Source organism: Dipodomys merriami, unplaced genomic scaffold, assembly GCF_024711535.1.
Source record: "Dipodomys merriami isolate MVZ:Mamm:240054 unplaced genomic scaffold, mDipMer1.0.p SCAF_11, whole genome shotgun sequence".
In the NCBI taxonomy this organism is placed as follows: Eukaryota; Metazoa; Chordata; class Mammalia; order Rodentia; family Heteromyidae; genus Dipodomys; species Dipodomys merriami.
The window spans coordinates 19,943,653-19,957,987 of record NW_027202382.1 but is presented as its reverse complement, the minus strand read 5'-3'; the positions used below and the strand labels follow the sequence as shown (position 1 = coordinate 19,957,987).

Genomic DNA, 14,335 nt, shown 5'->3' with positions numbered 1-14,335 from the left:
TTGCCTTTAAAATAAAGAGCACATTCCTGGGATTAGCACAAATGTTCCTGCAAGACCTGAGCCCCTCCTCTATCAATGTGCTCGACCCCTTTCAAGAAGTGCTTTTCTGGTGGTAATGGCATCTGAATTCAGGATCGTGCACTTGCTAGGCAAGTGCACTATCACTTGAGCCAAGACCACCACCCCCCACATTCCCCCCACCCCCAGTGTTTTATTTTTGTTACTTTTTAATAGGATCTCACACTTAGGCCTGACCAGCCTGAACTGTAATCCTCCTATTTGCATCTCCTATGTAGCTGGGATGACAGACTTGAAGCATCATGGCCAGCTTTTATTGGTTAAAATGGGGTCTTCCAAACCTTTCTGCCTGTATTGGCCTCAGTATGATCCTCAATCTCTACTTCTCTAATAGCTAGGATTACAGGTACAAACCATTGAGCCCAACATGAAGTGACTTTTCTAAAATCTCAAATCATCTCATGTATATCTTTCTAAGACAGCTATTTTTCATGCTATCTTTTTGCTACCAGTCCTGGGGCTTGAACTCAGGTCTTCGGTACTGTCCCTGAGCTTCTTTTGCTCAAGGCTAATATTCTACCATTGAAACCACAGCTCTACTTCCCACTTTTTGGTGGTTAGTTGGAGATGAGAGTCTCACAGACTTTCCCACCTGCCAACGCTGGCTTCAAACCACAATCTTCAGATCTCAGCCTCCTGAGTGGCCAGGGTTAAAGGTGTGAGCCACAGGCAGCCAGGTCATTTCATCTTTCTTAAGAGGCCATCTCTCTTAGAACTACTTTTCTGGAGGTGGAAAGTATAAAAGACAGATTTGTTTTTTGAAGACAACATCCATGGACCCTGCAACAGTCAAGTTCAATGCCAGACTGAAAGAATTTGGTATAAAGGAAACAATAAACATGTAAACAAACAAGCCAATGGGAGGATTATGATAGCTTTTATTGTAACAATGAAACTGTGGCTGAGGTTTTTCATTACTGGCTATGCATTACAGGTATGTGATATTTAATACATTTTTTATTGTAAAAACACTGTATAGAGGGGTTACAGTTACATGAGCAAGGTAATGAGTACATTTCTTATCAAACATTGTCACCTCCTCCGGCATGTGATATTTTGACCTAATTCTTTCAGACATGGTAAAAACCCTGAACAAAGGAAAAGACCAGTTGCTTTCTAGGAGTTTTAAGTGTGTAGGAAAAAGGTCTTTTAGCACTTAAATTCCTCTGGTCTGGGGAAGGCAAATGTCAATAATCATCACAGGTCATTCAAAAAGTACTTACTTACAAAGACCCTCTTGGGCAAGCTTGTACAATACACACTGGGAAGACTAGTTACCAAAATTATTAAAAGTCCCTGAGTTGGCTGGGCACAGGAGGCTCATGACTGTAATTCTAGCTACTCAGAAGAATGAGATTCAGGACTGAGGTTTGAAGACAGCCTCAGCAAATAAATCAAGAGACTCTTATATGAATTAAACAGCAAAAAGCCAGAAATGGGGCTGTTACTCAAGTGGTGCCAATTGAGAGGGAAAAAAATTGAGCAAGAGTACAAGGCCCTGCATTTGAGTCCTGGTACTGGCAGATGCACGCGTGCGCGCACATGCACGCACACACACACACACACACACACACACACACACACACACACGAGTTCCTAATATAATGGGGATAGTCTAGTATCAATTACCATTTGGTAAATACATACCAGATACTGTGTAATAAACTCTTTACATATACGTCACTGTAATTTTACCAACCTGAAATAGTTGCTATTACTATTATCTTTTTTAATTGAAGAAAATAAAACTCAGACATGATAAGTATGTACCAAAGGACATAGAGCCAATAATTAATCAAGTCCGTGTACCTTTAGATATCAACCCATTCAACTAAATTGAACCCAGGACTTCATACTTGCTAAACAAAGGCTCTACCACTTTGGCCACAACCCCCAATCCTTTTACTTTTAGTTTGCTTTTAGACAAGCTCTCACTAACTTTGTCCAGGCTGGCCTTAAACTCTTAATCCTTCTGCCTGTACTTACCTTGATAGCTGGATGTCAGGCCTTTGCTACCATGATCAGTTCCATTCAAATCCTCTTATAGTCAGTTAGTAAAATACTATTGCCTGACATCTCTTTCATCCTGTTTGTAGCGGTCTTCAAGAAAGCCTATTCTAGGAGGAAAGAGGATCTGAACTTCCACCAATATATCTATGCCAGTATGGGACAAATATGAGGACTCCATTGTTATGATTTGGTTTCTAACTTGATCTGTACTCTCTGATAACAGCTGTATTTTTTAATGGGGAGGCCATCTCCCTCATCTTCTTGAAAGACAAGGACTTCCTTTTTTTTTTTAATGTAGTGAGTTTATTGAAAGCAAAAAGAGTATAGACTCTCCACAGAGAGGAGCCCCAGAGCCAAGAGTCCAAGACAAAAAACTTTCAATCAAGAAAATGCCAAAGGCTTAACAAAAATGGTTAATAATGGTTTTGTTTTTATGCAGAAGGAAAGGGAGGGAAATAAGGAATATCTCTCCATGTTTTGACAGGAAAGAAAAAGGATTCTGGCTAGTTCGTGGTGGCCAGAGTGAACAATATGACAACTATCTCCCTGTGTCTATGGAAACCCAACCTGACTAACCAGACCAACCTAAGGCAGAGGACAAGTCTGGCAGCAGCAAGAAGTAGTAGTACTCAACAAAGACACAGCAGCAAAAGCACTAAGATGGCCAAGTTGGGTATCAGGAAATCTGAGATCGGGTTTTCTCCGAGTTTCTATTTCTAACTTGCTTTTCACCTTGAACAAGTTACATAACTTCTCTGGAAGCAGAAAACAATTTACACCCTTTCCACTTCTCTCCATTCACACCTGGTTCTTCATTCCTCTTCCCTTATTTTTAGAAATCTATTTTAGCATTTTATTTGAGTTACAAGTTTCCTATTCTTAATATATTCCTCAGTCCCCCAACCACCTTGCTTGTGACAGATTGCCTAAAAGACCAAAATAGTATGGCAATGTGATATGTTTATTTTTTATATGAAAAAAAGGATGTCACATTATCTTAAAGATGCTGAGTTCCTAATCTCAAATCCCTAATAAAACACGTATTTTTGTTTCTTATCATATAAAGCAGCAGCAATTTCTGTCTTATCTATTGTAGATAAATACTAGTTTTTGGTATTATCCTGCTCACATTTGCCTTCTATAAATCAATGACTGATGATGGAAAAAAAAAAAAATCACTGACTTACCTACATGAAGCCTTCTGAGTAGAATAGATGAATTCACATTTCCCATGGATACAGTAACCATTGAGGTTTTCAGGGCAAGGCATGTGACTCCCAACATAAACATCTTCTCTTTGATCGCTAGCATCTTAAAAGAACATAAACCAGGTCACTGAATAGTGAAAAGCAAACTGAAAAACAGGTACTTTTCAAAGGTTCTGAAATAGCAAATAAATTCACCCCTTACAAATCACCTGTTAGGGAATTTAGAAAGGAGATTAATCAGTAAGATAGACGATTGGTAAGATCCAAGCTTCCTTCCAATTTCCATTATGCCACAGCAGGTGAGCTAGGCTCAAAGCATTTAAAACTATTTGCAGCATGTGACCACTACATACTACTATTGTACGCAAAGAAAAAAAAAAAGCCAAAGAAGGCTAAGCATCTGCACATCTATCGGTCCCTGGTGGTGTACAATCCTAGCTACTAAGGAGGTGGAGATCTGAAGATCACAGTCCAAGAGAATCTTATCTCCAATTAACTACAAGAAAGGAAGGAAGGAAGGAAAGGAAGGGAAGAAAGGAAGGGAGGGAGGGAGGGAGGGAGGAAAGGAAGGAAGGAAGGAAAGAAGGGAGGGAAGGAAGGGAGGGAGAGAGGGAGGGAGGGAAACCAGATGTCATCAGTGGCTCACACCTGTAATCCTAGCTACTCAAGAGGCTGAGATCTGAGGAAAGCAGTTCAAAGCCAGCTGGGGCAGGAAAGTCCATGAGACTCTTATCTCCAATTAAGCACCAGAAAACCAGAAGTAGTACTGTCGCTCAAAGTGATAGAGACCTAGCCTTGAGCAAAAAGAGCTCAGGGACAGCACACTCAGACCCTGAGTTCAAGCCATATGACAGACAAAAAAATAAAATAAAATAACCAGCTATCTATATGGTATATCTATCTATATGGTAACAGCAAAGGAATTACCTCCCTAAGACACAGATAAATGTTTTAATAAATTCTGAAGGTTTGTAGAAACTAAGAAGGATGAACTAGGAGGCTGCATATGTACGTATGGATGTGGGAAAAAGAAGATAAACGAAGTGTCAATAGCAATACAGGTGTGAAAACAAAGCTCAGGTTTCCTGGAGAACAAAATTTACTCATGGACATAAGAAAACTTTAATGATTATTAAGCTTGGTGGCAGAATAAATAAAGCAAAGACTGTGTCACCCATAACAAAAACAGGATGCCATTTGACCTCAAAATGTATGTGTTTACATTGTACTAACTTATCTCTAGAAAGAGATGGGAACTAGAAGTCAGGGGGTTCAACATACAAATTCTCGGTTTAAAAAAATATCTTTGCTACTTCATGATGCTGGTCACATCACTTCCTGACCCTGAGAGGGCTACGTGCAGTGCCGTCTAAGAACAGACATAGAATAGGGACACATATGTAGCTTTGTATTTTCTAGAAGTCATATTTTAAAAAGAAAATAAAATTAAAATTCATCTGATACTTTTACTTTAAATATATTCCCAATATAAAAAAATTAAGGTATTTTATATTCTTTTAAATAAACCTCCAAGATCCAGCATTTCACATTCATAACATATTTCACATGCTGAGTAGCTGTCTGTGGCTAACAGTTTCCACAGCACAAGATAGAAACTAATGAATTTGGTAATCATCTACCAATCACTTTACATGTGTCAAATACTCTAGACAGCAGAGACACAAAAATAAGACATATCCTAACCTCAGCACTTTCTATGATTTTCTCCAGCTCCTGGACTGTAATTCTCTGTGGCAAAAGAACCAAGCCCTCCTCTAGGCTGCTATGACCCTGGACACTGACTGTTATATTTTACCATCCATGATACTGTGGCATCACTACCCTGATTGTTTGTTTGTTTGTTTGTTTAACTGCAAGCTCCTTTAGAATCTAGACATTAGTCCTATTCTGTGTTTCTAAGCGGAAGCTAAAACTTAATTAACAGATCTTTTATTTATTAATACTTGTAATCCAAGCAGAAGATGTTCTTCAAGCAGTTAGCACTGCTGGAGAAATAGTTTAATAGAAAATGAAGAATTCATATGTACTTTTCTGCTACCATTTTTCAAACTAAAAACCCTATTCTCTGTTCCCAGTCAAGTCATGAAAAAGCAAAGGAACACAGATCTCACCTCAGACCACAGCACTTTGAAAACACAGTACTTTCCCAGTGGGATGCCATCAGAGTATATAATCAAGGCACCCTAGAGAGTGTGCCAACCTATAATAGTAAAATCCCATAATGTATGTTAACAATGAGATGGTATAGCTTGGAAAAGGTGTGGTAATGTACTAATCTGTCATAAGAAAGCCGTATAGGCAGCAGGGGACTTCGGAAATAACGCAGAGCTGAAAGCTATCAGAGAATTCAACTGTATGAAAGCAGTAAGAAAAAATTAACTAAATTAAGAATAAGATTTCAAGAAATTAATAGACAAAGAACACTGAATGAAGTATCATCAACAGTGAGGCTAGCTAAAAACAAAAGGAATACTAGTAAGTCTTCAAAGCTTTGCTCAGAGTTCAAAATTCAGCATTCCTTTCAAAGTCATTATTCACTCCATTATACTTATAAAATATCCTATGCAAAACCAGCTGTAAGTTCAGTTGGGCTAGAGGACACAAAGAAATCAGGAAAGTCAACATATAAATTGGATGGTACATGGTTCCCTGTCCTCAAGAAGCATATCATTGATCTAGGGAATCTATATATAAAAAGTTGCACACATAAGAGGTACTCAACCATATGACAGTTTGTAATTAAATGCCAATGGGTATCACGGAGGTTCACATTCAGAGAAAAGGCCACTAGGCTAAATTACCCAAGAGAATTTGTAGTTAAGGGAGGACCGAGGTTAAACTTATAGCACACTTAAAGCATACTCAGGTTTAGAAAGGAAGACTGGAAGGATAAGGAATCCAGTACTGAACATCCTCAAGTACAAAAACAAGAAAGAGCTCAATATAGCAAGGTTGGTGCCCTGAGACGTGGAAAGGGTGTACATCAAGGACGGGAAAGCAGGCTGAAGCCATATTCGGCAAAATGTGACCTCCCGCTAGGAAACATTTTTTTATCACATAGATAAGGAAGACACTGAAGGACTTTCTACTGGAGAATAACATAATAAAAGCACACTTCAAAAGAAAATTCAATAGAGGGCTGGGAATGTGGCTCAGTGTACAGTGCTTGCCTTGCATGCATGAGGCCTGGGTTCAATTCCTCAGCACCACATAAGCAGAAAAAGCTGGAAGTGGCTCTGTGGCTCAAGTGGTAGAGTGCTAGCCTTGAGCTGAAGAGCTGAGGAACAGCGCCCAGGCCCAGAGTTTAGGCCCCACACTAACCAAAAAAAAATTCAATAGACAACAATTGCCTAGGTTGAATAAAAAGGAGGAACTGCTAATGGTTCTGAGAGTCCTTTCACAAGTGGCAAAACTCTACAAAATTTTTAAAAACCACTGAACTGTACAGTTTAAACAAGTAACTTGAGGATATGTAAACTCTACCCCAATCAAGCCATGGGTTAAGCTGGTCACTGGGTGGCTCATGCCTGTAATCCTAGCTACTCAGGAAGCTGAGATCTGAGGATCAGGGGTTCAAAGCCCAGGCAGGAAAGTCTAGGAGACTCTTATCTCCAATTAACTACCAAAAAGCCTGAAGTGGAACTGTGGCTAAAGTGGTAGAGCACTCACCTTGAGCAAAAAAAGATTAAGAATAGCACCAAGACCCTGAGTTCAAGCCCAAGGACCAGCACCAAAAAAAAAAAAAAAAAAAAAAGCTAACATAATTACTTACATACCAACATATAAGATAAAGAAAGCAGGTGATCTATTAGAAACGTTAGAGTGTGGCATAGCCGTGGGAGATAGAAGCAGAAGGATCACAAATTCAAGGAAAGATATCTTGTCTCAAAAACAAAGACTAACCAGGCTTGATAGCTTACACCTGCAATCCTAGCTACTCAGGAGGCAAAGACAGAAGAATCAAGGTTCAAGGCCAGCCTGGGCAAAACACCTCAACAGATGAGCTGGATGCAAAAGGTGTAAAAGGATCGCATTCCAAGGACAGACTAGGTAAAACCAGTAGAGCATGTGATTGGAGATCCCAAGGCCCTAAGTTCAAACTACAGTAAAATAAAATAAAATAAACCAGAGGGCCAAGAAATAGCTCAGTGGTTGCCTAGTAAGAGCAAAGCCCTAGGTTTACCCTGGCAATGCAGAAGAAGGTGAAAAAGAGGGGAAAGGAGGAAAGAGGAGAATGTATGCTTCAAACCAATGATAATGAAAGCTATGCTAAAGCTGAGCAGTAGGAATGAATTCTAAAATATACACCCAAAAACAATAATAATCAAGCTTGACAGTATTCAGAACGAGTAAATCCTGGAACTAAGATTGAAGGGGTCGGGGGAGGGAAGAGAAAGTAGGAGAAAAACAATGGAAGGGGTAACAATGCTTGACAAGAAATGTACTCATTACCTTACTCATTTAACTCTAACTCCTCTGTACAGTGTCTTTACACTAAAAAACACTGATAATTAAAAAGATTGAAGGGTGCACAGTGGCCACCTGGTTTAACTGACAGTCTGTTCCTACTTTAACACTTCCAATGAGGACAAACTCATTATAACAACACAATGGATTAAAATGCTATTGGATTTCCTTCATATCAAATGAAATCTCTTTGGGTAGCTTTCCTAGTGTCTATTCATCTCCTTCCCCACTACCCACCAGCATATTTTATTATTGAGGTCAAAGTTCCCACTCCCATTTGTGTTTGAACAAGTTTAGTTTGCATCTGTCTTTTAAGAGTGGTGCTCAGCATTAACCCAGTTCTCTAGAAGAGAACCACCCTCTCTTTATTAAAGATACTTAATAAGCAATTATGCAAAAAGTATCTTTAAAATATGAGCCTAATGACAGGGGACCCAATAGAGAGAAATAGAGAGAACATAGTAAGCTGAGTACAAATTTAGATCTCCACTCACTCAAAAAGCATTTGTTAAATACTAATTGTGTTCCAGGCTGTCGTAATTCCTGGAACGTGAAACAAGGACAGAATAAAGACCCACCAAGTAACTAAATACATGAAATTATTGCTCTAGAAAGAAGTAACAGCTGTTGGGTACATGAAACATTCTGAAGAAGAGTCAGTAAGGAAAAGAGGAAACAAAATTCTGGTATAGCTGTGACATAGAGTTTCGAAAGAGTAACCAGAGTTGGGTCAGAAAGCCTGTTGCCTTTGACCTTCATTCTCCATGAGCAACAAATGAGTTCAGCGTCTTCATCTGCAAAATGAAGATAGCATGTAATAACCCAAATATATGAAAATACCTGGTGAGAAATTTAAGCACAACCAGGTAAACCAACACTGAGCCCAGAAAACAAAGGTGTTAGAAATAGCCGTAACAATAGCATTAATGAATGTAGTATTTAGTAACCTGGTATTTAGAATTCAGGGCAATCTCACTTTATAGATGTGATCATTGAGGCTCAGAAATGTCAAGATACACTGCTTTTAGCTATGGTTTCGCCAAGAAACTTGCGAGATGTGTAAGGGATAAACAAAAAGATAATATCCAAGCATCTGCTTTGATGGACAAATAAATTAAGACAACTTCCAAATATGAAGATTAAAAGGCTTTCAAGCTTCAATAAAGCACGGTTTCTTTCACAAACCACAGCAGAGATGTGGCCTCAGTACAGTACAATCTAGGCCCAGAAAGATTCTGGGTAAACAGTGCCCTTGGGCAAGTGGTGACAGGCTCCACCAACAGCTGCAACTGCTGGTGTCTGAATGATGTTTGTGTATGCTTGATACAAAAAGGACACTTGGCCACCCAGCAACTCAGTCCATCCATAGAAGTTCACACAAATCCCACTGCAGCTACAGTGTTTTGCATACAAAGCACAGAACTTCACTCAAATTCCACCTCTCCCAAGACATTTCTCAGATCTCCACTGTTCCTAACCAACATGATCCTCTTTTCCCATGACCCTTTTTAACTACACTCTATTTATGACGACAGTTAATTTTCACCTTATTAGTAGTTATTTGCATTTCTTACTATAGCATAAACTTTAAATTATCATGTACTATGTTATCTTTTCTATTAGCATCAATGATTTGTATAAGGGTGTTTCCTTTTTTTTTTTTTGCTTGTTTCTTTTGTATGCTGGTACTAAGAGGCTTGAATTGAGGACTCAGTTGCCTATAGCTTTCTCCACTCGAGGCCAGCACCTTACTATTAGAGCCACAGCTCCACTTCCAACTTCTTGTAGTTAATTGGAGGTAAGAATATCATGGACTTCCCTATCCAAGCTAGCTCTGAACTGCAATCCTCCGATCTCTGAGTAGCTGGGATTACAGGTGTGAGCCACTGGCATCAGGCTTTAAACAATGAATCTTTATCCTTCTCTTCATCTTCTCCCCACCTTTCCCCTTCGGTCTCATCAAGTTTCCCTGTTTATTTACACATGTACAGAGATTATTATGACTATATTAGCTCTCTTGGCCCATCTCTGTTCAAGTGTCCTCTTCCTCCTACTTCTCACACCCCAGCCCAGACAGGTCTTAACTTCCTAATGCTCTTTTTGTTAAACTGTATGTTAATTGGTCACAGAGGTCATGACATCCCACCTGCATAGACCATGTTTAGATTATCTTCTGTCCACAAGTACTAGCTGCTAAAAGGACCAATATAAATTAGGTATGAAATAAACTATACAGACTGATTGTGATTAGTAATAGATCAATTAGTAATAGATCAATTTACCCATGTACAGAATTTTCAGTATCTCAAGTCACAAAGATACTAAGTTATTAGCATATATACCCACATGATACTATTATAGTCATTATACCATAGTCATATATACAAGTCATTATGCGATTTTATCAACAGTACATACACTCTTTGGGGTATACACAATTCCCCAAATCGCCTTAAATATGAGCTTCTAAATGCAAGAAAAAATAGTCTTCTAACTGTAGACATGTACTATTAAACTAAAACTAGAGCTGATGTACTATGTCCCCTGTTTGAAATAAGCATTTTGCATCAGCATAGGAAACTGGGATTTACCAAGCTCATAGATAAGTTATAATGGATTCAGATTTGATAAATAATATTCAAATAAAAAAGTGATTAATTATTCAGTGACATAAAGTTAACAATTCTGTGTTGAAAATAAACTATACAACTTATGGGTGAAGATGAAGGGAAAAACTGGGAGAAAGCAAAGGAAGAGGTGACACTGTCCAAAAAGAAATGTACTCATGCTGGGCACCAGTGGCTCATGCCTGTAATCCTAGCTACTCAGGAGGCTGAGATCTGAGGATTGTGGTTAAAAGCCAGCCTGGCAGGAAAGTTCATGAGACTCTGATCTCCAATTAACTGCCAGAAAACCAGAAGTGGCACTGTGGCTTGAGCTGAAGAGCTCAGGGACTGTGTCCAGGACCAGAGTTCAAGCTCTACAACTGAGAGAGAGAGAGAGAGAGAGAGAGAGAGAGAGAGAGAGAGAGAGAAATGTATTCATTCCCTGACTTATGTAACCCTTCTATAAAACATCTTTATAATAACACTTTTAAAAAGTTTTAACAATTGCTGAATACTTAAAAATTATTAGACACTGTTCTAAATATTGATAAATTATCCTATTTAAATTTTATGCGATTCTATGAGATGGTACTATTATCACTCACATGATTTTTTTAAGTTACTTTAAAAACAACAACAACATAAAATAACCAGGGGTATTGATAGATTACACTTTTTCCCTCTAGTACTCAGGGTCAAATCCAAGATTTTATGCATGCTAAGCAAACATTACACCACTGAACTAAATCCATAACACTTAGTGTTTTTGTTTTGTTGGTCCTGAAGCTTGAACTCAGGCACTGTCCCTGAGCCTCTTTATACTCAAGGCTAGTTCTCTATCACTTGAGCTATAGCATCACTGTTGGATTTTTCTGAGTAGTTTATCGGAGATAAGAGTCTCCCAGCCTTTCCTGACTGGGCTGGCTTCAAACTGCAATCCTCAAATCTTAGCCTCCTAAGTAGCTAGGATTACAGGTGTGAGATACCAGTGCCCCAGCTAACACTTGGTTTTTTGAGACAAGGTCTAGCTATATAGTTCAAGTTGCCCTGGAACTTGCAATATACCCCAGGCTGACCTCTCAAACTTGTAGTTAAACCTCCCAAATGCTTAGATTATAGGTATGTACCACTACATCTAGCAGATATGCATTTTCATTATTAAAACTAAATAAGGAAAAGATGCACTGGTATAGGACAATATACAGTCCAAAGATCTTGTTCAAAGATAGTCCAAAGATCTAAGATCTAGACCTATGTTGGTTAAGTAGCACTGGCATTAGTCTCAGCTACTTCTTACGACAGTAGTTGTAAGGATCAAATTAATCTGTATAAATGTCAAATGGGAAAGTACAACAGAATGAGGTCAAGAGACCTGGATTCCAGTTTGTTCTTTAACTTAACTAGATGTAAGGCTTGTGCAAATAAATGCTATCACTTGAGCCACATCCACTCTACTGACATGTGTAGAGCATCCTCTTATGTGCTAGATAATCTGCTAGGCTTAGTGATGCAGAGTGACGATGACAAGTACTGTCATCCTGTCTGTGCAGAATTCTTAGCCTACAGGGGATGAGTTAAAAATAAATTATAATAGAATGCTCAGCTAGGGGGGGATGTAAGAAAGCACCTAATCTAAGTTGAAGGTCAAAGAATATATTCCAAAAAGAAATGCCTCCCACTGCTGAGACTAAAAACATGAATAGGAGGTCAGAGAATGAAGTAAAGACTTCCAGGCAGAGGGAAAAGGGTCACCAACCTGGACACAGATGGAAGGAAGTGTTAATAGTAGATTCTATATTAGAGTATCTTTTCATGTGTGCCAGGATCGAGACTTAAACTCAAGGCTCTGTACTATGGCTCAAGCTTATTCCCTTTCAACTAGTACTCTTATCACTTAACCTATGCTTCCAGTCCAGTTTTGGGGTTTTTTGATGGTTAATCAAAGATGTAGTCTCATAGACCTTTCTGCGTGGGCCGGCTTCAACATAATCATCCAGATCTTAAAGCCTCCTGAGGAACTACGATTACAGGCATGAGCCACTGTAGTTGGTCAAATTTAGAAATATCATGATTCAGTACCTTTTACATCTGGTGAATATTGCAGTCCATCATCTTTCTTTCCCAGCAAACTCATATCATCTGTGTCTGTGAGAAGAAAACAGTGTTAAATCAACCAGATACGAAGTGGAGGTCATACAGTGGAACTCCCAATTATTCCAAATGCTCCAGGACATCCTGTACTTTCTACCACTTAATCCACTCACATTTTCCACCATTCTCTCTTTTGTAAATTGATAGGTAACATCATGTGAATTTATCATGTACAACATAATGCTTTGATGTATGCCACACTAAAAAAGAATTTCTACCTTTCTCTTCAATAGCTGTCCCTTTTCTGTCTCAGACCTCAGTGCAACCCAGGTAGATATGCTCTTTGCATACTAGTCTCATGTCATTTGGACCTCAGAGTTCAAATTTCACCCATTTTAAAAAGTCTTTCCTAGCTGGGCACTGGTGGCTCACGCCTGTAATCCTAGCTACTCAGGAGGCTGAGATCTGAGGATCGCGGTTCAAAGCCAGCCCGGGGAGGAGAGACTGTGAGACTCCTATCTCCAATAAACCACCAGTAGCTCAAGTGGTAGAGCACTCGCCTTGAGCTGAAGAGCTGAGGGACAGCGCCCAGGCCCAGAGTTCAAGACCCACGACCGACAAAAAAAAAAAAAAGTCTTTCCTGTCAAAGCTAAAACTACACATGCACTGAGCTGTGTGTTATTTTAAACTTTCCAAGGAACAATGAATGTTTTCCTGGAAACATCGAGTTAAGATGAATATGGAATCTCAGCTGTGTCATCAAATAACTTTATTAATTTGTGAACTGCATCTGGAATGGGAAGACTTTTTTTTAAAAAACCCACAATACCAGCTAGGAGGCACAAGTTTCAGCCTCTAATACACTGGGAGGGAAGGTATAGGGAGGTAGACAGGAAAAAAAAATATTTTTGGGGGGCTCAGCAGTAGAGCTTGAATTCTGGGCCTGGGCTCAAGGCAAGCACTCTACCACTTGAGCCACAGCACCATTTCCAGTTTTCTGGTGGTTTACTGGAGATAAGAGCCGCATGGACTTTCTTGCCCAGGCTGGTTTGAATTGCAATCCTCAGATCTCAGCCTCCTGAGTAACTAGTATTACAAGCATGAGACACCGATGCCTGGCTAGAAAATTACTGATGGTACTAAAATAATGACTAAGGCCTAACCAGGCAGAAATCATCTAAATCTTCATATGAAATTCAATTAAAATTCTTCAGTTTGGCCAACTGCTCTGAACTTGACATTCCATGCAAACGTGTAAGTAGTTCCTCAGAAGAGGACTTCCCTAAGCTATTCCTCCCACCTGAGATCTAAATTCTACCACATGAAATAAAATAAATCATATTCCAAGATCAAAGCCAAAAGAAATCTCTACATCTATCTTTCCCACATCATCCCTTCCTGGAAGTTCTCTGATAAGCTTCTTGGGTATTCTTTGGTAGCTCAGCCTAGAGGTGTTGTAATCAGGTAGGCAGTGTGTCATAAATAATTCACCACCAAGATAAAGTACCAAACTTTATTTTAGAAACTTTTGCCCTTAATTCTGATGAAAGTATATCCCTTTAGTAAGCCACCAAGGGAGAAAGGAGGGTGTAGAGTTAAAAAGTATACAATCCTAGTCCACCTGTATATAAACACAATATATAACTACAATCACAAAATAGGTCATGTGAAAACAAACTATTTTTCTCTAGAAAAAGAACAGTTCGGAATGCATGGCAAACAGTTTTATTTGTAATCAAGTCAAAATAAGCTAACCTTTAGCTATTATCAAATTTAAAATCACCTTGGAACTATAAATACACTGAAAGCTAATTTAGATGGATACACTAGGATCCATGCAGATAAGCTGAGGAA

General features: G+C 39.0%; 1 protein-coding gene across 1 annotated transcript in view; it reads right to left on the bottom strand.

Annotated features, from left to right (window-relative positions):
* The window catches only part of Tmeff1 (transmembrane protein with EGF like and two follistatin like domains 1), an 82,899-nt gene that overhangs the window by 11,678 nt on the left and 56,886 nt on the right, over positions 1–14,335 (bottom strand). Inside the window, exons 7-8 of the mRNA XM_070010791.1 lie at positions 12,470–12,535; positions 3,276–3,399 (exon numbers count right to left, since the gene is read on the bottom strand). Of these exons, the coding sequence (XP_069866892.1) occupies positions 3,276–3,399; positions 12,470–12,535 (190 nt within the window). The remainder of the gene's footprint in view (positions 1–3,275; positions 3,400–12,469; positions 12,536–14,335) is intronic.